The sequence below is a fragment of the Manis javanica genome, chromosome 18 (assembly GCF_040802235.1).
Source record: "Manis javanica isolate MJ-LG chromosome 18, MJ_LKY, whole genome shotgun sequence".
In the NCBI taxonomy this organism is placed as follows: domain Eukaryota; kingdom Metazoa; phylum Chordata; class Mammalia; order Pholidota; family Manidae; genus Manis; species Manis javanica.
The window spans coordinates 5132838-5159112 of NC_133173.1; the positions used below are offsets into that span (position 1 = coordinate 5132838).

General features: G+C 55.0%; 2 protein-coding genes across 9 annotated transcripts; both read right to left on the reverse strand.

Moving 5' to 3' along the window:
- Positions 1-295: 295 nt before the first annotated feature.
- Positions 296-10495, reverse strand: ISG20 (interferon stimulated exonuclease gene 20). 4 transcript variants are annotated; one of them, XM_073227291.1, is made up of 6 exons: positions 9700-9913; positions 4582-4775; positions 2986-3195; positions 2394-2426; positions 1808-2008; positions 296-532 (listed from the first exon to the last, which is right to left on the reverse strand). In XM_073227291.1, the coding sequence occupies exons 2-6, from the start codon at positions 4657-4659 to the stop codon at positions 431-433; spliced, it is 624 nt and encodes a 207-aa protein (XP_073083392.1). In that variant the 5' UTR covers positions 4660-4775; positions 9700-9913; the 3' UTR covers positions 296-430. The 4 variants fall into 4 exon arrangements, with proteins under 4 accessions (XP_073083392.1, XP_036856456.2, XP_036856454.2 ...); XM_037000561.2 differs by having other exon boundaries at positions 296-558; XM_037000559.2 differs by lacking the exons at positions 2394-2426; positions 2986-3195; positions 4582-4775 and adding an exon at positions 10233-10495 and having other exon boundaries at positions 296-558; positions 9700-9972.
- A 3616-nt stretch (positions 10496-14111) lies between these two features.
- AEN (apoptosis enhancing nuclease) lies at positions 14112-24058 on the reverse strand. Of its 5 annotated transcripts, none has more exons than XM_037000557.2 (4): positions 23975-24058; positions 19463-20036; positions 16903-17103; positions 14112-16344 (listed from the first exon to the last, which is right to left on the reverse strand). In XM_037000557.2, the coding sequence occupies exons 2-4, from the start codon at positions 20000-20002 to the stop codon at positions 16108-16110; spliced, it is 978 nt and encodes a 325-aa protein (XP_036856452.1). In that variant the 5' UTR covers positions 20003-20036; positions 23975-24058; the 3' UTR covers positions 14112-16107. The 5 variants fall into 5 exon arrangements, with proteins under 5 accessions (XP_036856452.1, XP_036856446.2, XP_036856447.2 ...); XM_037000551.2 differs by lacking the exon at positions 23975-24058 and adding an exon at positions 23669-23936; XM_037000552.2 differs by lacking the exon at positions 23975-24058 and adding an exon at positions 23531-23656.
- Between the last annotated feature and the right edge of the window lie 2217 nt (positions 24059-26275).

The following is a 26275-nucleotide window of genomic DNA, read 5'->3' on the forward strand; positions in this document are numbered from 1 at the left end:
GCGCTGATTTCAAGATGAGATGAAAGGGCCTCTGAGCTGGATGCCCCCTCCAGAAAATAATGCCACCCCTCAGGACATAAATGCAAGTGGGAAGGGAAGGTACAGGCAAGGTTATTTATTGAGTCACAGGCCGCCTAGAGTCCTGGAGCTCCATCGGGATTCAAGACATGAAGGAAACTGACGTCCGCCCCCCATCCACCCCAGCTCAGTCTTCGTGGCTCTCTCAGGACCACATCACAGCGGGTCCTGTCCACTCCTGGCTCAGAGAAAAGAAGGGGAACACAGGAGGATCTGATGACGGAGTAAAGAAAATAAAGAGCCATTTTATTACTAAAGATGCATTTTCCAAAAGCAAGGGAGTTGCTGTCTGCAGAGACGAGGGCCTCTCGCCCCTGGGCATGGGGGTGAGTGGAGCTTCAGTCTGCCACCTCTAGGTGGGCAGCCCTCTGCGGGCTCGGATTTGCCGGGAGACTCGGTAGAGCTCCATCGTCGCCCTGGCGTCTTCCACGGAGCTGTGTCCAAACTGGTTGTTCTGCAGGCACAGGTACAGATTGGGGACTGGGGCCAGGGTTGACACAGAGTCTGCATGGGACCCGGGCCTTCTCTGCTCAAGCCCCAGTTTCCAGGGCCTCAAGGGGGGTCAGTGGGCGAGTCTCCCCAGGCTTCCGACACCCTGGACTCAGCAGGCCTGGCTTCACCTGTGCTCTGGGCTGAGCCCTTAGGATGCTTACAGTCCGTGGGGGAGAGGGGCTGAAGTGGGGAAGCCCAGGGCACAGGGACATGTGTCAAAAGAGAATACGTAAGAGCCATATTTCTCACGTGCTACTGGCTCAGCAGGTTGAGAACAGTGTTACTCGGTGAATCGGTGTGCAGGCCACCGTGTCCTACAAAGGCTCACAGAGGGGCCTGACCTACAGGATTCCTACTGGCCCAGTCAAGGTGTTCCTCGCACCTCAGGCTGGGGCTCCTGCTCCCCTCTCCCCGGGGCTCCTCCCCTGCCCTCCCCCACTAAGACGGACCCTTTAAACTCCATTCAGATCTGGCCTCCTGCCCGGGCACCCATCCTTCACCCCTGCTGCCAGGACACCCGCGCTTCCCTCCATTGGACCCTCCCCACAGCATGTGCTGATGATCCAGTTCTGGGCCAGACTCCATCCTATCAAGGCTTCCCCAAGGACAGGGTCCAGCCTCGCTCCCCCCGTGTCCCAGCATCTGGCCCAAAGTAGGTGCTTAGTGACTACTAGGCTGGAAGGCCCCCACTCATAGCTGAGGCTCCTAGCGGCTGGCCCACCTCCCTCAGGCCTTCCACCTCCCAGCACTGCATGCTTCCCCTGGGGCCTGCCTGAGACTAGAAGCATCTAGAAGTCCTGAGGAATTAGGGCCCCAGGAGCAGTATCAGGATGCCTGATGGGAGCTGTGTGCAAACATCCCAGCTCCCCGTATAGATCTGGGGTCTGTTTTACACCATTTCCCAGAGTTCTGAAGTGAGATTAAGCTTCAGCTACCCACAGGGTAACAGGCTTGGCTTTGAGAACAAACAAACCTTTGCCGGGTGCCTTCCCTTCCCTGCCTGTCACTCCCACTCTACCGGTGGGGTCACTGCCTACATAAACTTCCTGCACCCCCATGCTCATCTTGGGCCTCCTGGGGAAGCCCACAGGCACCGCTGCCTGCACAAGCACGCAGCCTCACGGGACTGTGGGGGAGACAGGGTGTCTTTGGGGTCAAATGTTTGTTCCAGAGCCGCTGGGGGCCTCCGGAGCCGCTGGGGGCCTTCGGGTCCCGGCGGGAGGGGGGAGGTCCTCACCTGGATGCTGCGGCCCAGGAGGCGCTGGCTGAGCACGCGGAGGGAGACACGCTGGCAGTGCTGCAGGTTGGCCTCCTGCCACAGCAGCTTGTCAGTGGCCGTGTCGTAGATGGCGTAGCTGCTCATATTCTCTTTCAGCGCCTGGAAGTCATGCTTCAGGTCGTGACCCACCACCAGCTTGCCTCTCAGGAGCTGCAGGATCTGGCCGGGAAGAAATGTGCCCCACACATCACACGCCAACGACCAGAGAGCAGGGTCCCCCACGCGGGTCCGGGCCAACCTGCTGCCATCATGGGGCCCGCAAGGGAGCAGTCCCTCCTCGACTTGCTGGGTGACTTTGAGCAAATGACCATCCCTCTCTGGGCTTCCAGCTTAGTATCTGTGAAATGAGGAGACTAGCCCAGGCCCCCCTTTGCTTCTGTGCTAAAGGCCCATCCCAGCTCCCTCAGGGGGCTTTGTGTATAATCACACTGGCCAGCACCCACCAAGCAGTCCCACGGACCAAGCACACAGCTAAGTGTTTAATACTTAACATTACATTGTTCAAGCCCTTCAACAACCTTGCTGTGGCTGGCAGGGTAATTACCTCCCAAAGGCGACACCTCCTCGCTTCCAGGACCTGTACATGTCACATGGCAAGGGGAAATTAAAGTTGCAAATGGAATTCAGGTTGCTAATCAGATGACCTTAAAATAGGGAGGATTTTCCAGATTTTTCCAAGTGGGTCCAATATCATCATAGGGTCCCTTGTATGTGGAGGTCAGAGTGCTTTGACGAGACAGCTGGATATGCAGCTGCCAGTTTTGAAGGTGGAGGAAGGGGCCGTGGGTCAAGCAGCACAGTGGCTGCTGGGAGGTGACAGGGCAGGGAGCTCGATTCTCCCGCAGACGCTCCACAAAGGAGGCAGCCCTGCGGAGCCCTGGAGTTCTCCCCGGGGAGACCCGAGTCGGCCTTCTGAGCTATAAAACAGTGAGATAATAAATCTGTGCTGTTTTTCAGCCTCTAAGTTAATGGTTTTGTTACAGCAGCCATAGAAACCTAATACAGCTATGGGGGAGGGCTGTACTTAACTGAATTTTGCAAATGAAAAAACAGAACCTCGGAGAAAGGGAGATCATTTGCCCTTGGCGATTCTGATGATTTTACAGCAAGTTTACAGATTCCTCGACATTCCTCACCAAAGATGGAGTCCAGTTCCCCTGGCCCTGAACCTGGGCCGGCCTGTGTGACTTCTGACTTCTCTGCAGGGCCGGGATCCTGGGAGCCCTGAGCGAGCCCAAAGCCATCATGCTGGGGGCACCGAGGAGACAGAGAGATGCGCCTGAGAAGCCCCAGCACCAGCCAGCGGACCGCTGGGTGAGCGAACCTTCGGTGATTCGGCCCTGGGCCTGCAAGATGCCGCAGCTGACCCGCTGTCCCCTTCCACCGAGGACTGACCAACTGGCAGGTGCTCAAGTGAAATAAATATGGACACTGTTTGAACCACTGTTGTTTTGGGTGTTTGGAAAAGCACCGTTAGATACCGGCACAGACACGCAGCGCGTTAGTGGCAGTACCGGCGTGCAAAGCCAGTGCCTGCCGGTCACCACCTGCTCCAGGCCTCCACCAGCCCAGCAGCCGAGCTCCGGGGAGCCACCCCGAGATTTGCCCCAGCCCAGAGCTCTGCACAGGTGCCCCTCCTCTTGTCTCCGTTCTCTACTCTTCTCTAGGATGGCCCTACGGAAAGCCTCCTACCTCTGACTACACAGACCAGCCGCCTTTCTGGACCACGGCTGCTACTGAAGAGCATGGAAGGAGGGTCTGGGGGTGAGCATATCAGGGCAGCTCGCAACCATCTCAGGCCCCCCTTAGGACGGCTGACAGCTTGTCCCTTGCTCTGTGCTCAGTCCAGACTGTACCTGCGCCTGGATGGCTGACACCCTCCCGGGTCCTGCGTCTGCTGCCAGTGGCCTCCTGAGACATCACAGGGGGCCTTCGATATGCTGTCCTTCTGCGACCATAGGTCATTACGGCCACTTTTCAGCAGATGAAGCTGAGGCTCGGAGGGGAGGTGACTTGTCCATGGTTTGACAGCATGAAGCAGCGTCTGCCCGTCCACCGATAACAGGCCATGTTACCAGACCACCCCATGGCCCACAGGGTTTTACTGGGGGCTTTCGCAGGACAGACACCATGCTCAACCCAGGGGCTGGGGAAGCTTGCCCAGGGAACGACGCTGTGCAGCTCCTGATGGACACCAGGGCTTCTCACACCTGGGCTTAGGAGTCACCCCGCGAATCTTGCCAAAATCTGGATTTGGGTCCTGGAGTCTGTATTTCTAATAGGTGGGGCCAGCCCTGCCAGTCTGGGGGCCACCCTGAGTGGTGAGGGGCACAACCTCAAAGCAGCAGCTCAGGGGTAACCTATGTGTGGAGGAAAGGGTACCACCCAGCGTATGGGGGGCAAGGAGAGTGATGTGCCCAGGGTGGCGGGGGGGCGATGAGGCTGGGCTGGACGCTGGGCGGCTGTGGGTCACATGCCTCTTCTTGTTGACATCCTTTATGTTTCTGAACAATGTGGCCTGTTTTCCTGTCCAGGAGCTGGCGCAGGCCCAGGTCCCACAAAGCCCTGAGAACTGTATGCCAGCCCAGAGACAGTGGCAGCCAGGCCCGGGAGCAAGGGGCCAGGTCACTGGGAGTGGATTCCTGGGAAAGTCATCACTTCCAGGCCTGGGCCGGGGTGGGGTGGGGGCGGGGGGTCCCTGTGAGGGCTTCGTTTAGCCCCACAGGACTCACTGTGAACAAGTGAGAGGTGTTGGGTGGATGAGCAGAAGGAAGCAGAAGCAGTCCGTTCAGCAGAGAGATGCCAACCATTCTCCAGAAACGGTGCTGGGCACTGGGCAGGCAAAGACCGCTGAGACTTGCTGTGTGGCCTCAGGGATGTCAGGGGCATCTTTGGGCTTCAGTTTCCCCAGGTGTAAGGCAAGGACCTGGAGAGGTGAGGCTTCAGCAGCCCATTGGCAGCCAGGGTGACCCCAGCTTCCTAAGGCAGGGCTGGGGAAGGAAGAGGCACCTGCTGGCACCCAGGGAGGGCTGCGGGCAGTGCCAGCTGGCTGCACCTCAGGGCCGTGTGACCTGCTGGCTGGGGACCTAACCTGAGTCAGTGTCATGCGGCAGGTGTGTGAGGTGCAGGGGCAGAGACCCAAATTCCTGGAAAGAACTGGAATGGGGAGGGTGGAGGAGACACTCACACCTGCTCTTATCAGCCTAGCGCTGTGCCAGGTACTCAGCTCGCCTCATCATGAGGCCTTCTAACAGAAACATTCTTAGTTCCCTTTTCCTGAGGAGCTGCCTGGGAGTCGGAGAGATCAAGACACTTGCCCAGGTCACACAGCTGGTGAGTTTTGACAACTGATATGTGGTGTCCAGATCCACCTGACCCTGTCACTGTTGTTATAGTTGTAATGATTATTACCACCTCCTGAGAACCTGGGGCCATATTGGCATGAAGTTCAGAGCGGAGAGCCCTGCCGGGCCCACACCAATACTCAGCAAAGATTTCTTCAGTCGGGAGTAGAGCCCCTGTAAAGTGGGGATTATCATACCATCCTACCAACAGGGAAAGGGGGGCCCAGAGATGCAAACCCACACCATAGGGCGGGGGAGTAACAGGTCCAAGCTACTGCCTGTCTACTCCTTCCATTGTTTTTCTGCTCTAACTCCAAGTACGTCCCAGATGCACCTGATTTTAAAAGTCCCCTGCAGCCCTTGTTGAAAATCCAAAGGGCCAGGCTTACTCCAGGCCCACAGAATCAATCAGCAGGGTGGAGGAGCACGTCCGCTGGGGTCGGAAACCTCTGCCCTGAAGCCTGACCTGCAACTCCTGGCCTGCTGCTTCCACCAGCAAGCCTCCACCCAACCTTTCATTAGTTTATGTTGCCATTCACTCATTCACTCATTCCCAGCTGCCAGGAGAGGTGGCTGTAAGGGACTCTGAAGCAGTGTTGTCCTTGAGGCCCAGGTCCCTTACTGTCACCTTCAGGGGTGGCTCCAATGCCCCTCTTTCCTCCTGCCCCCTCCCAAGCTGTCTGGGTGCCCCTGCCCCTGGCTTGTGCCTGCCTCCCGCAAGCCTACTTTCCCTGGGGAGACTCACATGATGGGGTCGTCCGCCTCCGTGGGGCCCAGCCCAGAGACCCCTGCCTGGCAATGGGGCCCCAGCAGGGCACTCGGGCCCGGGCAAGGGCTGTGGCACTGGCTGCAGCTGACACGACAATCTGTCCACAAGCTGCTACGGCCTCCCTTCTGCCTGTGTCTCCCTCCTAAACTACGATGCTCCGCGAGACTCTGTTTCCTTGCTTGCAAACCGAAAATGTCATTACCCGTCCCCAAGCCCAGCCACAGGGTAGATGCTGCTTACCATTACTGGGCAACACCGACAGCTGCTCTGGGGGGCTCTCTCTAGAGATGCTATGGCATTAGGAGACTATTTGGGGGGGATGTATGGTGGGGGGTGGCCTGTCCTGTGTTTAGCACCATTCCTGGCTCTACCCACTGGATGTCACTAGCAGGGTCCCCTCCCCACTTACGACACCCAGAAATGTCTCCATATATTGCTGAATGTCCCCTGGGGAGCAAAATCACCCTGCGTTGAGAATCACTGCTCTAAACAGCCAGACCTGGAGATGTTAGAAGACAACAGGAAACTACTCTACATCATACAAATAATGTAACCACATAACAAAACATAAAAAGAAAAAAAGAGGGGTGGGGTGGCAAGAGCCCCCTCAATCTCAGGGCCCTGCGGCAGGGAGCTCCTGGGTAGACCTGGGGTGGGTATGCTCAGGGGCTCCCAAGAGCCCCTCTGGCTGCCACGGGCTGGTCTGCGGCTCACCGCTGACTGGTCTACTCATCAGCTCCCATGGGAGGAAGAGACAGGTTGGTGAGCAGACCTTCAGAAATGCCTGCATGAAACCACAGGCTGGTGAGACTCACCTGAGAGGCATCACCACCCTTGTGAGGTCGGATGAATGGCTGATGGGCTTCTACCCTTTGGGGTTCCCCCACCCTTCCAGTATGTTGGAGCCTGTGAACCTGGTCTGTCTTTGGGATTAAAATACTATGGGCGATGACTGGACTCCAGCTGCTTCTGTGTTCTCATTCATGAAAACAAGTGACAGCTGTGGCCTTGTACCACGTGCTCACGTGCAGACACGTCCGTGAAATAATCATACACGTGGCATTCCTGTAGTCCATTTACACATATTCATCATAGGATCGGAACATCCCAGAGCAGGCTCTGAAGCCAAAATTTGAGTCTCTGTTCACCCCCTTCTCGAACAGTTCGCTCAGCCTTGTGGCTCAGTTTGCTCATCTGTAAAATGAAGTGAGGGTACTGCACCTAACTACCTCCCAGAGTGGTGGTGTGAGACACGTGCCTAGAACAGTGCCTGGGCATAGTGCTGGATACACCTGTGCCACTGCATTGCTCCCATGTTACAGACGATCCTGTAACTGGGGGGCACAGAGGGGTCAGCGACAAGCTGGAGGGCAGAGAGGAACTGGGCAGCAGAGTCCTACGTCCAGCTAAGTCTAAAGACAGCAAGCTTGCTCCTCACCCCCTCATCCATGCGGGGGTGCTACTGCGTCTCGGCAGCATGAAGGCAGAGGTAATTTTGGGCCACGAAGCTGCCAGAACTCCTGTATTTTGTGAAAATCAATTCAACTCCAATCCCACAAACACTCTCAGGGCACGTTCTGTGTGCAAAGCCTGATGTCCAGTCGGGGGGCAGGTAGAGTATATAGCGGGCATGTGGATAGGCAAGCTTTTAAGTGCATGGGCCACAGCAAGGAAGGCGAGAGACTGGGGTGTCCAGTGGGACGGGGCGGGATGGTGGGCAGGGGTGGGGAAGGGCATCATGAAGGACTCCTCTGGTCTGAATGGTAGCATTTCTAGGGTGGGGAGGGGAGAGTAGGGGGTGGGCTGAAAGCACAGGGTGGGGGCTGGCTGAGCTGTCAGAGAAGACAGGAAAGGCAGGCAGGTTGGGGTCATGAATGCCAGGCTAGGGGGACCTTGGGCAATGGGGAGTCATGGGAGGCTGTGATCTGAGCCAGGCCGGGGAGGTTTCTCTGGGAGCCGGGTAGGAGAGATTGGTGGCAAGCATACCCGGGGTAGCAGGCAGAAAATGGGACAGAATCAAGGGAAGTCGGAAAGGGGACTCAGATCTATAATCCAGATTTCTACCCTTCTCGTTCCAAGGGCATATTTAGTGACCACCAGCCAGGAACCAGGCAGTTTTTAGGGCTAGGGGCTGTGTGACTACTTCCACCTATGTGAGGCCTGGGAGACACATTAATACTCCCCTTCCTCTGATGATGAAGCCACAAGGCTCAGAAAAGTTCAGTAACTTGCTGAAGGTCACACAGACCAGTAAGGGATGCGGCAGGAAATGTGAACCCCAGACGGGGTTCAAAGACCAACGGCTCAAAGATCTTAGGTCCCTGCCTCACTCCTTGAATGGCTGTGAAGTGCCCACTCTGAGCAGGACTCCATGTTCTACCCTTGAAGCACTGGGCCAGCTACCATCTCCCTGGGACAGATCCTTCCTCGCAGGCCTCAGATTGAACCAGCCCTGCTGACACCTTGATCTTGTCCTTCCAGCCTCCAGAACCGTAAGTCAATATATTTCTATTGAATAAGCCACCCAGTGCGTGGTACTTTGTTATAGGAGCTCTAGCAAATCAATGCACTTAGTTCAAATGAGCCTCAGTGTCCCCATTTGCAATATGGGGATAACAGGGGAATAGGTCATAATGGCTAATAGTTTTTGAGGACCGTACAGATATAGGCACTCTATGCACTTTCTCATCCTCACAATAATCCTATGAATTGCTAGAATTATCTCTATTCTCTTTGACAGGTGGGGAAACGGTCCAGAGAGGTTGACTGATGTGCCCCAAGAAACTTAGCGGGTAAGTGAGCAGCAGGGGATTCAAAGCTGACCCTCTTCACCCTGAGAAACCCTCCTGGCAGGCCACTCTGTGAGGTATGAACGAGCTCGTAGATGGTGAGCTCTTAGGAGCACATCCAGCCAGGAGCCAGGGCTGAGCAAACAGTAGCTACAGTGGATTTATCTCTGGAGCCTGGCACACATGCGCTGTGCAGCGTTTTGACGAAACTCAATTCTCTGTGCTCTTCTTGGGCTTCCCCAAGCCTAGCAGCCTAGAAACTGATGAGTTCTCTTGCCCTTCTAAACCTTCCCAGAAGTGACTAGCCCTGATGCTCCAGTGGCTGGGTTTACTTTCCATTTGGTAGTTCAGAGAAACAGAAAGTTAGACCTGGAGAAGATGCCACAAGGTGAAGGGCGAGAGGGTGGGACATCTAGGGACCACATGCTGACTTAAAACTGATGGGCAGCCTGCCAGGATCTGGGAGCAAGCTGCGCCCCAGCCCGGGGGGCTCTGGCCTGTTCTCCAGGACCAGCACGGCCCACCACCAAGGGCCTGGCCAGTAAGGGCCTCTGCCCCGCACCTGTTGCTCATTTCCCTGCAGGGCTCACCAGAGGCAGCCCAGGACAGAGGAAAGAAAGAGGAACCCAGCCCCCAAATCACTGTGGGAGGAACATCACGTGCGACTCAGTTTTCCCACTGCAAGGCCAGCAAGGTGGCCCAGATGTTCCCAGGTGCGAGTCTAAGGTTGTCCAATGGCAGGAGGCCTTATAAGGGGTGTGATGAGATGGCAACAGGTTTCTTCACACCCTGGTTCTCCCCATGCAGGGGTGGCAGGGAATCCAACACCGCTGGAGTCACAGGTCACTAACCTGGCACCCCTGGGAAAGTGCCAGGGAAGTACGCGTGTGTGTGCAGCAGGGTGTCCGCAGCCCACTTGGTCTGGCTGGCATATGGCCCTCCACTCACCTCCAGCCTGGCCACTGCAAACGGCGTGGCCTCCTCCATGTGCCGAGGCAGGACCCCGCTGACCCGGGTTCTGTAGTCGGTGATCTCCCCCTCAGGCCGGATGAACTTGTCATAGAGCACGGTGCTGTGGAGGTCCACCAGGCTGCAACGGGCCAAGCCGCTCTCCCGGTGGGGCCCCAGCCCCACCATCTCACAGTCCATGGCCACCACCTCGCGACCCGTGGCCTCCACCTCAGCCCTGCTTGCCATCATTCGCCAGGATCCTCAGATTGGCTGGAGAGAGGGGTGTGGGGGGCACATCACTCAAGGGCCAACCGAGGGCCCAGACATCTGAGCCACCACCCAGCCGGCCTGCACTCTCCACCCTGCCCTTTGTCACAAACGCCACCTGGCAACAGGGGAAGTTGGCCTCTCGCCACCCCACCTGCTTCCTCAGCCTGGCAGCCTCAGGACCAGGAGGCTCCCTCCCACCGCCTCCCCTGGCCGTTCCTGGGGAGAAGCGCCTGGAGCCCGGTGCCCCAGCTCCCTCTCACCTGCCCGCCTTCTGTGCCCTCAGCTCACGCCTGCCTCTCTGGCGCCACTTCTCGGCTACTGCAGCTGCTCTTAGCAGTGACTCATCAGTGACTTCAAGCCGGGAATCCTGACACTGTTTCAGTTTCTGGTTTGTTATCAAGCGAAGTCAGGGGCGGGAGGCCGGGTGCGTGGGCTGGGCCGCTCCATCTCCTCCGGCTGCCGGCTGCTGGGGAGCTCGGTGGCCTGAGGCGGGGCTCCCGAGCTAGTAAGCTCCTTTTCAGGTGTCCCGCCTTTGCCCCTGACCTCCCCTTAACCGCCCACAGCCCTCCCCTCCCAGATGACGCAGCCGGCGCGGCTCAGAGTGGATTGCAACATCTTCCTTTCCTTTCTCACCCTCCACCCATAGAATAAACATCCCCAGGCCTGGAGCCCAGGGAATGTCCACAACTTCCGGGGATCTGGCTCTTGGGACACTGAGGCTATTAACTGGGAAGAGTGAGTGAGGGTGGTTAGCCTCCACTCCCAGCCCAGGGAGGGCAAGGAGGCAGTGAGGGAGCTGTGCCAGCCTTTGGGGGTTCAGGGGGGCCTCAGAAACAGCCACCCACCTGCCCTCAACGGGCTCTGCCTCCAGCTGGGCTGACACTGAGCACCAGGAAAAGCGGTTCTGGAGGGACCACCCCCGCTCCAAGCCCAGCCTTATTTCCTAGGGGCTACACTCTCCCACACTCAAACTTTGACCTCTTTGAACAGTGTGGAGCGCTCAACATTTACTCAGTAAGTGGATGACCTACAACTGGCGCAAAACCACAATCAGCTTTCTTGGAGGAAATTGTCCACCGTGTACAGCGTGAGCTTCAGTCATGAGCGGAGAGCCCCAGCTCGCCTCCAGTCCCAGACACATGCGGAGTAAGCTTGGAGCAGTGAGATCTGATTGCCCGTCGGTCATGGTTTGCGGCTTGAAAAGGAATGTCCCCAGGCCTGTGGTGTTTTCCACAAGGGACATCTGTCTTGAACAGACTTCAGAAATAAAATCCTGAAATATGCCTCAATGATAAGGCACGGTTCCTGGTTTTTGTTCAATTGGCTCAAATTTGAGGTATAAGGGACTGTTGTTGGTTCTCATCCTGAGTGAGCAACTTTTGCTCGGATTCAGACGGTTTGGGGACTTTTTGTCTCAGATGCATAAAGATTGCTACCCTGATTTAGTGGAAGATGAAGCAAAATACCCATCAGTTTACATGAATGAGCATTGAAAACGTAACCCCCCTAAGATCGAATTGGTTTGTTTCTACAATCCCCACACCCCCTCTGGTGACCCTACACACCAACGTCCCCACTGCAGACCCACCCTTTTGCTCCCACTCACCTCCTCTGGCCTCAGAATATATCCCAGCCCCTCCAATTTGTTAAAAAGAGAAGCACAGGCCCAACATGGGGTCACTTCCAGGACGAGTCACCAAACTGGGGCTAAATGTCCAACCTTACTGCAATTTCAGCCTCTCCAAGAAGAATTTTGAACCAGTTTGGAACTTCCTAGTGAGGTCATCTGCTAAGACCCCCTGCTCCTCCTGAGGGAGGGTCACCTTCCCTAATCTCTTCTTTTGCTAATAAGGTTTTGCCTCCCCTGACTGTAAAAACTTTCCATTTTGCACAACTCCTTGGAGCATTTCTCTACTTGCTAGTCAGGATGCTGCCCGATTCACGAATCACTTAATAAAACCAATTAGATCTTCAAATTTACTTGGATTGTTCTTTTCCTTAAGGGTCCAGGCCCACTCCCTGGTCTGGCTCCAAATCGGCATCAAGTCTTCCCGGCGCGTCTCCTTTCTGCAGCCCTGGCCCCTCCTCACACACCCATCGGCTCCCTTGTCTTCCTACCTCCATCTTCTTGCCCTGCTCTAAGCCATCCTTCAAATCCTAACATTTCATTTCCTAATACCTACTCTCTTGCACTGATTGTGGCAGCACGTTGCTCAAGAACTTGCAGTATTTTCCTATTGTCAAAAAAATTAAAAAATCAAAAATCAAAGCTCAACTCCCACTCAGGTTCAAGACCCTTTTATCCTTCTAACCCGCCTTTCCAACTCAAGGCCTCTTAGATTTAAACCTAAGTTCAAGGCCACTGTGCATTCTCATGGTGAGTCTTCCTGAGCCGGCCAGGCCTGCCCTGCCTGGGTCTCACACGCACTGGGGCCCTGGGCCCTGGAGCCCGGCTGGAGATTTGCATCAGGGCTCGGCCCCCGGGGAGGAAGAGACAGGCCGTCCTGCTGTGAAGGGCAGCCCCTGCCGCGTGCCTTCCCCCTTCTTCTCTGGCTTTGCTGCTCCCCGAAGCCGGGGCTTTTGCCTTCCTGTCTGGAAAGTTCTTCCTCCAGGTTACCTGCCTCGTTTGCTGCCTCTCCCTCAGGACGCCAGAGGCCTTTCCTGGCCTCTAAAAACTGCACCTCTTCCCCACTTCATGGATCTCTTCAAAATGGCACCATCCAAAAAACACATGTATTTGTTCATTTTCTGTATGCCTCCCGCTCGTTTGCTTTGCAGCAGGGCTCCTAGCACCCAGAACTCTGCCTGGGTCATGCTGAATTTTTGCAAAGGTATTTTGTACTGAGGTTGGACACAGGCCCTGGTAACAAAGCCTAGGCGAGGGATCCTGGCCCCAGAGGAGTATGGGCCAGCGGGGTTTCCTAGTGGCATGCTTCCTAGGTCTAACTGGTGTCACTCATCAGCCCATAAATCTCATCCGGTCAGATGACAGCAGGAAAATGAGTCACTCAGGGTAAAACTCTCAGCCTTACAAGATGCACATCCTTCCAGAGTTGGCCCAGCTCCCAGCTCCCACCTGCTACCAACCTTGAGCTTAGCAGGTACAAACCCTGTGTGGACTTTTCCGCACAGCACACAGGGCACAGGGCCCGTGAATGACTCCTGACAGTGGGTCAGACACCACTTCCCCCAAGGCAACCTGCCCTTTGAATTCCAGCTTAAGCGCCTCCAATCTCAGCTGGGCATGTGCCCCTGAAATGCGTATGAATTTCTAAATGATACACGGCAGGTGGAACAATCTTAGTCAAGTATCAAAAATGTCCTGTGGTTCAATTTAATATATTCCAAAACCATGCTAATGGAATGCATTTTAAGAGACAAAAAAAGGTTAAAAATTAACTCTATACCAATAAGCATGTGCAGAGATGCTCAACAGCACCCATCAGTGGGGAATGCAAATCACGACAGTGAGGCAGCACCTCACACCCAGGAGAAGGCCTACAGAAAGACAAAAATAACAAGTGCTGATGAGGACATGAAGACTGGAACCTCTGCAGCTGTTGATAGAAAGTCAACAGTGCAGCCACGACAGGAAGCAGTATGGCGGCACCACAAAAGACTAAAAACAGAATTACTGTATAACCCAGCATCTCACTGCTGGGTATGTACCAAAGAGTTGAAAGCAGGGTCCCCAAGAGATACGGCACAGCCATTTTCACAGCAGCATTCATCCCGATAACCAAGGGGGAAGCAACCCAAGTGTCCCCCTAGACTGACTAGATGAAATGTGGTATATACATCCAAGTGGATATTATACATCATCTATACGTCAGCCTTCAAAAGGAAGGAAATTTTAACACATACCACATGAATGCACTTTGAGGACCCTGAGCTAAGTGAAATAAGCCAGTCACAAGAAGACAAACACTGCGACTCCACTTAGATGAAGTGTCTAGTCAAATAAAAGAAACAGGGAATAAAGGGTGGTGGCCAGGGGCATGAGGGTGGGGGGAAGGGAATGGGGAGTTGTTATTTGATGGGTACAGCATTTCCGGTTTGCAAGATGAAAAGGTTCTGGAGATGGGTTGAATAACATGAATCTTACTGAACACTAATGAACCATACACTGATAAATGGTATATTTTATCACAATTAGAACTAAACATTTATTTTAAAAGATTTTTTAAAAGTGAGTACATAGCATCAGGGAGATGCTCTATTACTTTATGCTCTATTACAGAGGTTATATAAAATTTTAAATAAGCCATATTAATTCCACAGCTGTAATATTTTCTTGCCACACCCCAGAGCACAACTGTGAAAGTCCCCAGCTCACAGGCCAAAGCACCAGCAAGGCTCAGGGCCTGGCACCCTCAACCTCGCCACCAAGCCACCCTCCCACCTCACCTGCAAATCCACAGAAAAGGTCATTTCGCCCACTTTCCCAATTGAGTTTTAATCCAGAACAAACGGTTTTACAACAAAGCTGTTTTTAAATCCAGTACATTTCCCCACTGGTAACAGGTCCATTTTCCTTCAACCCACAGACTGAAGAATCGAAGCTACTGCTCAGCTCTGGGTTTGGCACCAGCTACATACTGTTAAGGAATCGAGAACAGAGGCAGGCCAGCAGCGGTCGCTAACTCAGCCAGCTCCGTAGTCTGGAGACAAGGGGGTGGTGACACAACGTCATCTATGGCCCCTGGCTTGTAGTGTGGTTTTGATAGTGTCTCTCCCCCTTCCTGGTCCTGCTGTTTTACTCAGGCTGCCATGAAAAACCACTGTCACCTTGTGCACACAGCAGATGGATGCTGAGTATACACAGGTCACCCAGCCACAAAGACCAGCGAGGACCCCGACCCTCTGCATTCCATCCTCACCCAGCCCCATGGTCCACCTGGGGGACAGCCAGGCAAGGACAGTTCTGTCTGGGCCACGGCCCCTGACCAAAGGGGTGTGTGTGCGCAGGTATTACTCAGAGACCCTGAAACTAATCCTTACAGAAAAAAGAGCTGCTCACACGGACCCTGGCTCAGCGTGTATCAGCCTCCTGCCAGCTGTGACAGGCAGGCTGCATCACCGTCCCCGTTTTAAAAATGAGGAACAGGCTCAAGAGTGGAGTCACGTATTTGCTTAAGGTCTCAAAGCTATCCAGTGGCAAGTGGCCTGAGCTCTTAGTTACCCCAACACCCCTAAACTGCCCCTTAGGAAACAAAAAGGAGTGGGGATGAAATTCTGAGAGAGAACATTTTCAGACATTTGGAGAAAACCCAGTAACCATAGGGACTGCCAATCAAAGCGACTAAGGGGAAGCCAGGCCAAGTGCGGACACACAGCACAGGGGCCAACATCTGGCCCCAGCCCTGGCGGACACGCACTCTGCTACCCTATAGACTGGTGGCCTTGCTCCAAATACACAAAGGTCCCTTGGGAGTGATTCCACACAGGTGTCTCGGGACTCAAACTGCTGTCTTGTTTCTCAGGCTTTTGCTTAGAGAGCCCACTGCTAGGTGGACAGGAGGAATGCCTGGTTGGGTCAAAATAAATATGCCAGTCTCCATCCAAAGCTTATCCTGCTTTCCCTCCGCCACGAGCTGTGTCCGGTGACTGCAGGCACCAAGCATGTTAAGCAAGCAACACGGTCCTGTGGGCTCAGTTACTCTGCCTGTCCTGGCACTGAGCTCCTACAATGGCTTCAGGGCACATTTCTTCTGAACCTGAGGATTCTGGAGGAAGAGGTAGATAGCCACAACAGGAAGGGAACTTTACCCCAAGTCACTGATAAGGGAGCTCCTACATACCCCCCCTCCAGGGAGGGAGGGTTGGCCCTTTAGACAGCACGGGGCGGGGCGGGGAAGGCCAGTGACAGCCTGGGGCTGTGTGCCGGGCTTTCTCTACTCCTGCTGGGCCCCAGTGGCTGGTCCACTTGACTATCTCATAGTGTCTGTAAAGTGCCATTAGCAAAACGAAGGGGTTGGGGAGGAAAGGCCAACAGCCCTGGAGGGAGGAGGGCTGTGCTCTGAGCAGGGAGTCAGGACAGAGGACCTGGGGACACTCTGGCCACACCCGGCCTGCCCAGGATGAAGTGCCCAGGTTCTCCAAGCCTGACCCCCCACGCCTAAGGCCTCTCTCCCCTCACTCCTTCCTGCCCTGTACCTCCCCCGCTGTTCCCCCACTTGTGCTCGGGGCCAGGTCCTCAGGCCAGTACTGGTCCTCCATATACTGGTCCATGTCCGTGCTGCTGTCTGGCTCTCTGTCCTCAGGGTGGGTCTGCAGGCTGCTGGCCTGCTGTTCCCACTGCACCTCCACCAGCCGGTAGAGCTCCATGGCTGTCATAGCGTCCTCCACTGACGAGTGCCCGTGGTGGCCCACCTGCAGACAAAAGCCACATCACTGCCCACAGTCCTGGCGAGAGGCCCATCACCCTGGGCTCCGTGTGCAGGCCCAGGAACACGTACTTTCATAATGGGGTGTGCAGCTCGGTACAGTGAGAAGACAGGGTGCTGATCAGACAGAGGCGTTCTGGACGCTCAGCTGCACAACCCACCTCGCTTCCCAAGCCTGTGACCTCAAACATAAAACACGGCAAACATCGCCAAAGGCTCGAGGAGCGGACGGAATCAGTGTCAAGCACAGCGGGAGCAAGAGCTACTGGCGGCCGTGACCGAAGGCTCCGCCTCTCTGGCTGCCGCAGATGGGGCTACACGCAGATGCGGGGACAGAACCAGGAATACACGGGGCACTGCTGGAAGCGCAAATGCGGCTGGCTGTCACGATGACGCTGCGGAAGGCTGGTGGGGAGAAACACCCAGGGCTGCCCGTGCATCTGGGGGACTGTGCTTTGTCCCAGCCCCTGGAACCTGGACTGGGGAAGGAGGCTGCACCGCCCCAGGCCTTCCCCCTCCCCGTGACCACTCCTACGCCACACACCTGGATCTTCTTGTGCAGCAGCTGCAGGGCCAGGTCCTTCAGAGAGACCCGGGTCCGGGTGTGGAGGCCAGGCTGGCTGAGGAAGTTTGGGACGTATGTGGTGTCGCGAGTCTGGCTCCGAGGGTGGAAGTACTTGAGGGCCTGGAAGTCATTGTGCAGCGCGTGCCCCACGACCACCTTGCCCTTCAGGAGCTTGAGGATCTGTGAGTGGAGAAAGGGGTTAGGAAGGCCCATCGGGCTGGCCCCGACACAGCCCGACACCCTGCCCGATGGGGACACGGATTCCCCCTGGCTGGAGGCAGCAGGGACAGGAGAGACCGTGAGCTCCAAAGTCACCCAAGCCATCCCGAGTCAGAATCCAGGCCCTCTGCTTGCTACAGCCAAGGGTGCCCTTCAGCTCCGTGCCCCTTGAAGTCGGCCCTGTTGCCGAGCATCCCGCGGGGCAGCTGGAGCTCTGAAGGACACGGATGGAGCCGTGAGCGGTTGCCCCACACACGCACCTCACCTCTTTCCTGCTGGCACACGCTCTCCTCTCGGCCTGAGACACTCCCCAGCCCTCCCAGCCCTCCCAGCCCGCCCTCCTCTGCCACCAACTCTCCCATTTCAGCTTACAGGTCGGAAGCCTCGCCACGACTCCCCCATAGATTCTGGGACCTGTGCTGTTCTCTCCTTCAGGGGGGTTCAGCACCTTCAGGCCTGGCGGAGAGCCATGTGCCTTCACTGGCGATGCTCAGCACACAGGTACCCACAGTGCCCACAGACCCACTGGGGACACCATGAACAGCAGCTTCGGTTGCTGTTAGCAGCCACAGACCCTGTCGGCAGGATCCCGCCCCTCTGCCCCTCTGCCCCTCTGCTACAGGGTACGCCTAGTCACTCCCAAAGCCTGCTCTCTCACTCAGCGCCAACCATCTACCCAGCCTACACTTCTCTCCCCTGCCCTCCACACTGCCCCGGTCCCAGGGAGGCCATGTGCAGGGCCACAAGCCTGCAGGCCCCTTGGGTCCTCTCTGCTGGGTGTGGCTGTCCTTATCATCAGCCACTGGCCTCCCACAGCCGGCCTCTGTTGGCCATGCACGGATTATCGCTAAACCCAGCTTTCACGGCAGATGGATTAGGTATGTCACACTTTAATGGTAGGGACATGCCACCACACTCGTGTCACTCCCCCCCAATCACCAGCCATGCGGTGGGAAGGGATCAAGCACACTCCACTGGTGAGTCTGGGCAGACAGGAAGGGTCCTGCTCTTAGGAGCCCCTCCTACCAGGCCAAGGGAAGCACCAGGAGCTGGTCGGTTCACCACAGGCCCCCTCCCTGTTTTTGCTTCTATTCCTGGTCAGCCTGCTTGATAAATAACCTCCAAATCTTTTGAAAGAAATGCCACACCTTATGTGAAAAAGGAGGACAAAGATGACAACCACATACCAGGATTTCTCAACTTTACCTCATCCCAAGAATAACCCAGATACATGAAACAGTTCTGCTGTAACTGCTTGAGACTCCACATTTGCAATGTTCTGACATGACTGATGTACCTGGACATGATTTGAGAATCAATGCAAATTTCGCCCTTTGAGAACACTAAGTGAATGCAGAAGACTGCACCCTGCTGAACTGAGCCGCACAGGAATGCACTGAACGCCACACCAGCAAGCTTAGTTCCCCTGTGTGATGAGCCACAGCCACCCACCCTGGCCATTCCCCTTTCCGATGTCAGGTGAATCCTTCAGCCCCACCCCCACCCCACCGTAGGAGCTGCAACCTGACACCCACTTCCACAAGCAAACTTCCAATCTTTTTCAGGGTCAAGTGCCATACTTATTGCTGCACATGTGCATTTCTTCATTATTTAACATGTACAAAACTGTGCTAACATTGTTATTAGGTTTCCATCTTTTTATTTTTGGGGTTTCACAGATGAAGTTTTGGAGTGTTAGGTTCCTAACCTCATTCTCCCCATAAGCTCTGAGGTTTCTATCATCCTAGTCGGCACAGTGTGACGATTATCAGGAACCCACCCATCAGAACCCTCCCCAGCCTGGAGGCCCACGGGATCAGACTCTCCTGCAGGAGTCTGGGGACAAAGATCTGAGATCGCTGACAAGTCCTTAGGTGTTTCCTATCGTCAAGCACACTTGGGAGTTCCTGGCACATTAGTGTGGTCCCAACCACTAAGTAATTTTTTTCAAAGCACTAAAAAACTAACATAAGGAAATACACCAAATCACTGACACCTGAAAGTGACAGGACTGTGGGCCTTACAAATTTTACAGTGATACGTACATAATACTTTCATAACCAAAAATCTCAAATGTAAGCTATTTCACACCTTACAGTTGACAGCCTTTCCACAAACATTACCACATACAACATTCAGCAAGCCTTACATGGAAGAAGGTCAAGATTTTTATGCACCCTTTTCTACAGAGAAGGAACCCCTGTTTGGAGAAGTAACTTTCTCAAAGTCCCTTGCCTCCTGTGGCTAGGCAGTGACTCAGACGCAGGGCTGCTCTTCCCAGCCAGTCACTGATCCCCCAAAGCCTGGCGTCCGTCCTCACCTCCTTCTGGGCCACCTGGAAGGGGATAGCCTTGCACATGTGCTTCCGGGTGATGCCGCTCCAGCGGGTGCGGAAGTCCACGATGGGCATCTCAGGCCGGACGTACTTGTCGTAGAGAACATCGCCGTGATAACTCACCACTGAGCAGCGGGCCAGCTCGCTCACCCGCCCTCGGGGACCCGTGCCCACCATCTCACAGTCGATAGCCACACACTTGCTGGGCAAGGGCCCTCCGGATTCCCTGTGGGTGGTCTTTCTGCTACATGGGGCATCTCCAGTCTGAGCCCCTGGGCGCTGCCGCCCACTGCGGGCAGCGTCAGTGCCCAGCAGTGCCTCCGACAGCATGGGCAGCGGGGAAGCTCCTGGCTCTGGGGGTATGCCCAGCAGTCCCTGCTCCTGCAGCAACGCCTTCCGGGCCATGAAGCGCTGGTGCTGCCGGCTCTTCCTCTTGTGCTTCCTCCGAAGCACATCCTTGGCATTCGGGTTGGCCAGGGAAGGGCTGAGGCACTGGGCGGACCCAGTGGCTTCGCAGGGTACCATCCCAATCCGCTCACCCTGCCAACAGGGCAGCAGCCTGGAAAGAGAACACACAGGGCAGAAGGGCCAGGTGAGGAGTGTGCCAGGCCAGCCCTGCCCCCCTCCCTGCAGTGCTCCGCTGCTGGGCTGCCCCGGAGCCCGTACTTTGTCTCAGGCTCCCAGAAGGATTTGAGGACTTATTTTAGTAACTGAACCATGTGGTCGATACTATTGCATTTACATGGAATCAATCTTCCCCCAACAGCTCAAACAAAGTATTACTATTCTCGTATTACAGGTAGAAAACTGAGGCATCAAGATTGAGTAATTTGCTCAATTAACGAGACAAAAGTTGAGATGAACCCAGAATCCATGGTCTAAACCTTCAAGCCACAGCTTTCCTTCAATATGGTAAGCATCAAAAATTTGAGAGGTAGACTTATGGGAAAATAAAGGTTACAAGAAAAGTATATATATATATAATCCCATTTGGAAAAAATATCAACCCTTTATGCAAGGTAAGGGCACAGACCCTCAGAAGAACCTCGAGAAAACACTTCAGAGGGAGCCCACAATAGCTGCATTTTGGGTATATGTATGTGTTAACCTAAATGAGGTAATTTATTACATGACTTTCTAGTTAGTTAATCACAACAGTATCACAAACATTTTGAAATAGCTGGGCATGTTGTTCAGAAGGCCATGGTGTGCTAGGAAACCAGTTACACTTAAAAAAGGGAAAACGGAGAGAACGCTCTGAGGGTAGCACCTGCAAACTTGAGGCACCTGCCCACCCAGGCCATTCCAAGCTCTCCATCCTTGCCTGCAGGCTGGCAAGGGGTGCTTTCCCAGGCCACTGCTACAGGACATCCCCGTGAGCCTGCAAATCCCATGCAGTAAGGACACCATCTTCCCAACAGCAAGGGATCTAGCTTGGAGAGCTTCATCCCATGTACTGTGCTAAGTCAGCTAGTACATTTTAACAGACCAGAAAACCAGGGCTTTCAAGTAGGCAGACCAAGGTTAAACTCAGCTCTTTTTTAAGTTACCTAAACTGCACAGCCTCAGGTTCCTTGCCTGTGAAATGGCCCTACTACCCTTCCCGTGTGAGATGAGAGGACACAGTGCATGTGTGCTGGGATCTGCATGCACGGTGCACACAAGGGGCTCAATAAGTACCTGCTCCCCCTTCCCCAGGGAGGTTAAGAGTCTTGCTCATGGTAGGTAATCAGCTCTTCCCAGGCAAAAGTGGCCTCAGCCTGGACTCACTGCCCTCCCAATCCACAGCTCTCCCCACCCCCCGCCTCCCTTCCCACTCCATCCTCCTATCCTTTCTAAACCCCAGGAACAACCCTTTCTCCTACTGGGTTGCACAGCCCCCCATGGCACACACAGACTCGCTGGGGTCTCAGCTGTGCCAGGGGCTGAGCACAGAGTTACAAAGGTGGATCCTGGGCTCAAGGAGCTATCTTGCTGCAGAGACAGACACGAAGGAGAAGGCGTGTGTACAGGGCTGGGCTGGAAGTGCTAGGGAAGCCGAACAGGCGGGAGGACTCTGTAAAGGTTTCCTGGGAGAGGTTAAGTCGGCCTGAAGGATAACAGGGTCCCTCCAGGTGGAAGGGAGGGGAATTAGTGGCCGTGCTAGGGGCAAAGGCCTAAAAGAGAAGTAACCCAGTGCTGAGAAAGAGGGGCCCACAAGCAACCATGTGCCGCCGAAGCACAAGGCTGTCCCGGCTGTAGGGGCTGCCTCTCCCTTTCCAACACCTAACCTCCTGCCCCCACCCTGGGAAGCCCATCAAACACTTCCACAAGCCACCCCTACCCCAGGCTCATGTCCCCTGTCTCTGCTGAGCAACTGAGGGGCCCCAGAGGAAACTGGGGAGGTCGCAGAAATATTGCACGGTAGTCCTCACACCAGATGTTTACAGCCAGTCTGGGAACAAAGAAACCCACCCCTCTGCGCAGAAGGCACAATCAGAGGAGAATTTACCGCACTCTTCGAAGTTACAGACAGTCTACCTCAGAGCCCTCCTTAGTTTCTGTCCTTTCTTTCCCCACCGGCCAGCCCAAGACCTGGGGCATCACACATCCTCTTCAGAAATGTGTGAAGGCAGCTGAAGCCACCAGGCCTGCTATCTGGAAGACTATGGGGACTACAGAGCTGAAGTGACCTTCAACTCGGGGAACTCCTGGTTTGGCAGGGAGAGAAAGAGGCAGGCAGAAACTTACAACGGGTGTGCTCAGCACAGGAGCGACCGCCGAAGGACAGGCACCCGACTCACCTGGCCAGCCACTGAGGCAGGCAGGAACACTGGGTTAGGGAAGGCCTAGAAGCGGAGGGGCCCCGGAGGAGAAGGGCATCGGACAGAGAAAGCACAGACACACAGCGCCAGAGGCAGGGCTTGGTGCAGCACTGGAAAAGCCAGGAGGTAGTGGGGAGGGTGAAACAACTGCTCCTGGAAGGTGAGAAAAAGCCCGGGCTTAATCTTAAGGTTTTAGGGACAGGGTGACAGGATCACAACTGTCTCACAGCAACAGGTCTGGAGAACAGAACTTGAGCAACAGTAGCAGAGATGAAGACAAGCAGGGGTGGCGGGCGGTGCCTTCGGGTGATGCCTGGCGAGGCCCGGTGACTCACCCTTCTACGTGCTCATCCTCTCCCCAACAAGCACCCTCCCTTTTAAAAGGGCTCTTAACTATAATCGATTCCCTCATGGTGACAAGGCACGTATTAAAGGGGACAAAAACAGAACCTCAGTTTGCCTCAGCCCAGCAATCGGGGGAAGGAGGCCAAGCCGAGACAGACTCTGCTAATATGGAACCTCTGTGGGGGAGGACTGAGAGCATCTGAGGTCAGGACTAGGGTCCCCGGCCTCCCTGACCCTGCTGGCAAGGTAGCAAATAAGCCCGAAAGAAATTAGCATCCCTGAGAAATGTTCTCAGCACCCGATGTTTCCAGGGATGAAGGCAGGAAGTGGTACTCTTTACCCACCCTGACCTTGCCGACAGGTCACAGTTAATTATCAAGGGCCCCGCCCCCATCCTGGCCCCAGACGGGGTTCAGGGAGGCGGGAGAGAAGCGTCCCCCAAACACACCCGGTTCAGCAAGGACACGCACTCTTCTCCCTCCAGCCCCGAGCCAGCGCTCTGGGGAGCGGCGGCCACCCGGCCTTCGGGCCCAGGGGCAGAGGCGTCTGGGCGAAGGCCGCAGAGGACCCACCGGGTCAGAATCACCCGTGGCCTCGGGGTCGCCAGCCCGCGTGGGCTGCTCGAGAAGGCAGTGGGCAGAGCCCGAAACAGCTAAATGAACCGGACCAAGTCGAGGTCCCCTCACCGTAAAACGAGGGTATTTTAAACCGAGGGTGAACTAGGTTACGGGCTTCCCGAAGCCCGAAATTAACCAGGTACAACTAGGGCGTGTTTAAAACGCTGATTTCCAGGCACCACCACCCCCCGCCCACCTCCTTAACTACCACTTCAGGAAACGGGGCCTGAGAATCTGCGTTCGAAAGGGCGCGCGACCCCACCCCAAGCCCTGATACTAATAATCACCCCAATTTGGGAGAACCGGACTCTATATGACGCCTGTGCTCCTTAACGGTCCACGGGGCAAGCGAAGCCCGCGGAGAGCCCCGCACCACGTCCCCAGCCGCCGGCGTGTCCGAGGGGCAAACGGGAGGAGGGCCTCACCCACGGGAGAGCGCAGGCGTTGGCCACTCATCGGCCGCGGCGGCCAGGCCGGCGCCCTCAGGCCGAGCCCCGCCGCCCAGCGCCGCCCCCTTCAGGCCTTAGCACCGCGGGCGGGGACCGGGGGCCGGCGGCGTTCCGGCCCCGGGGCCTGCGGCCTGCACATCGCGGGTCGGAAGAGCCGGTCGGCCAGGCCCGGGCGTTCCCCCACGCAGGCCGGGGGCGGACATTCGCCAGGGGCCCTGCGGCCGGGGACACTCCACGCCAACCTGCCCCACCCCGCCGCCCCCAGCAGGGGCCCCAGGTCACCTGAAGCCGGGCGCGTCTCCTCCCTCCCGCACGTGGCGTCCGGACAGCCGGCAGCTTCTACATGCCCGGGCAAGCCCCGCTCGAGCTGCCCGCCTATTGGCTCGCTGGGAGGCCGTGCCCGCCTAAGACCTCTTCTGATTGGCCGAGAGCCTGGCTCTCCGCCGGTAGTAGCGCAATGCAGAGGGGGCGAGGATTCCTAAAGGGGCGTGGTTTACGTCCTAAATCTGTCAAACAGGCGGGAAATTTTTTAAAGAGACAGGAGGGTATGTGGTCTATCTCTCTCCTGGGTCCCGCTCCCATCTGTGTCCCCCGGCTCCAAACACCCGGCTCCCTGGATCTGGATGTAGGCTCCTATGGGCTCCGTGCCACCAAAGGCAGAATGTCTTAGAGTGCACACCCACATTTGCAGAAAGGTAATAGCAGCCCCTACCTCCTCTGGTGTTGGGATTCCTTAAGATAATGTACAGGGTGGGCACTAAAGAAAGATTTCAAAAGTAAGGCTTGCTCCTTCGGCGCAATTTTTTCATTTGTCCTTTTGCAATACTATACTCATAGACATCAAGGTCCGGTTATGGGCTCAGTACTGGGATACACAAAGTAAGGGTAAGCCCTGACTAGTTGCTCACAGACCAGCATGGTAGCAGAATAGTTAACAGTTCAGCACAAAGTGAATGACAATAGTAATGAACAGTTCACATTCATTATGCCAGGCAATATACACATTTAATCTGCACAAGAACTCTATGAGATATGTACTATTATTGTTTGTTTTACAATTAAAATAATGATAAGGGCTACTAAAATTCAGACGGGCTACTAAGGAGCATGATCATACAGCTGCAGTCCCTTCTGGGTCACCCAGGGGACGAGACCTTGCAAGCCCAAATCGGAGCTCTCAGTAGCCCCTCCCTGCTTATCTGAAGTAGGACATTGAGACTGACACACACAAACAAAGACATTAAGGAGAAAGAATTAGGGGCCAAAGACCATTATAGAAGCAGTCCAACTCCTGGCTCCTTTTTGCAAGCACTAGTAGTATTACAAAGGTACCCAGAAAGCCAGGGGTACGTGTGTCAAGGAATCCACTGCATGGATTTGGGGGAAGCAGGATAAAGGAGAGGTAAGTCCTTCTACTCAGACACCTGAAGCCTTGGGGAGCTGGGAGTGTTAGACAGAAAATAGATATGAGCAGGCAGAGGGAGAATAGGTCAGAAAAGCCCACTTAATGGGACTCAAAGAGTTAATCAGATAAAACTAGAGAGCTAGAAAAGACTCACAGAGTTAATGAGTTAATTAGTTGAAGTTCCAAAGGCCAGGAGTAACTTAGAATGTCTGGATATTCCCCAGATAAGGAGAAGTATTGGAGCACAGCCCATGTCTTCATTGTATCAATTAGATCATGCCATTGGCTTCAGCCTGCTAAAAGGCCCAGCTTATTCTTTAACTTAACCCATATGCTATTTTTTCCTCTTCCTCTAGCCCCTAATCAAGTAACTTTGTAACCACATCAGGAGACAGAACTCAGAAGTGTAAATAAACCTGTGTGGACAAAGAATGAAGTCCCAAACCAACAGTCACCTAAATAACCATATTCTTAAGACAAAACTCCAAAGGAATTATGAATCACCTGTATACATCATGCCTTATGCTGACCCTTACCCAAAATAGCCCTATAAAACCCCAGACCCTGTGCCCTTCAGCATGCCTCCTCTCCGAGGTTGCCCACACTCATCTTTGTTTGTGTGTGTCAGTCTCAGTGTCCTACTTCAGATAAGCAGAGAGGGGCTACTGAGAGCTCCGATTTGGGTTTGCAAGGTCTTGTCCCCTGGGTGACCCAGACGGGACTGCAGCTGTATGATCATGCTCCTTAGTAGCCCATCTGAAACTCTTTTATTTGCTTTTGGTAAATTCTCAGAACATAATCTCACTCCAACCAGTTATCTGCAGCTCCCCCAAATCCTGGGGTGGTAGGGACTTAGTTCCCATGCCATGCAGATTCAAGTGGACCCTGAACACCAGGTGACACTGGCTTCAGGAGTGGCAAGGGATTATGCCCTCAGGCTGAGCAGCAGTTCAATGAGCTTCCCTTCCTCCATTTTTCCTTCCTCTCTGCTTTATTCATGTAAACCTGGTTTTGTCTACCTTGACACTGGCCGGCTCCTCTCTTGGAGTGCATTCAAATAAAACTTTGACTCTGATTCACTTCTGGGTTTCTGCCCTTCAATTCTTTGTTGCGGCGGGGACAAGACCCCAGGAAAATAAACTTAACACCCCCCCCACACCCAAGAGAAGGAATTTAAG

Coding starts and splice junctions, on each gene's coding strand:
- ISG20 (XM_037000561.2), bottom strand. CDS start 4,659: ATGGTTGGCATCTCTCTGCTGAACGGACTGCTTCTGCTTCCTTCTGCT. Junction 3,196..4,581: donor ACACCTCTCACTTGTTCACA/GTGAGTCCTGTG, acceptor GGCATCTTGCAG/GCCCAGGGCCGAATCACCGA. Junction 2,009..2,393: donor GGAGGTGTCGCCTTTGGGAG/GTAATTACCCTG, acceptor CTTCCCGGCCAG/ATCCTGCAGCTCCTGAGAGG.
- AEN (XM_037000557.2), bottom strand. CDS start 20,002: ATGGTACCCTGCGAAGCCACTGGGTCCGCCCAGTGCCTCAGCCCTTCC. Junction 17,104..19,462: donor TCCAGGTGGCCCAGAAGGAG/GTGAGGACGGAC, acceptor CTCCACTCACAG/ATCCTCAAGCTCCTGAAGGG. Junction 16,345..16,902: donor TGCTGCACAAGAAGATCCAG/GTGTGTGGCGTA, acceptor TTTTGTCTGCAG/GTGGGCCACCACGGGCACTC.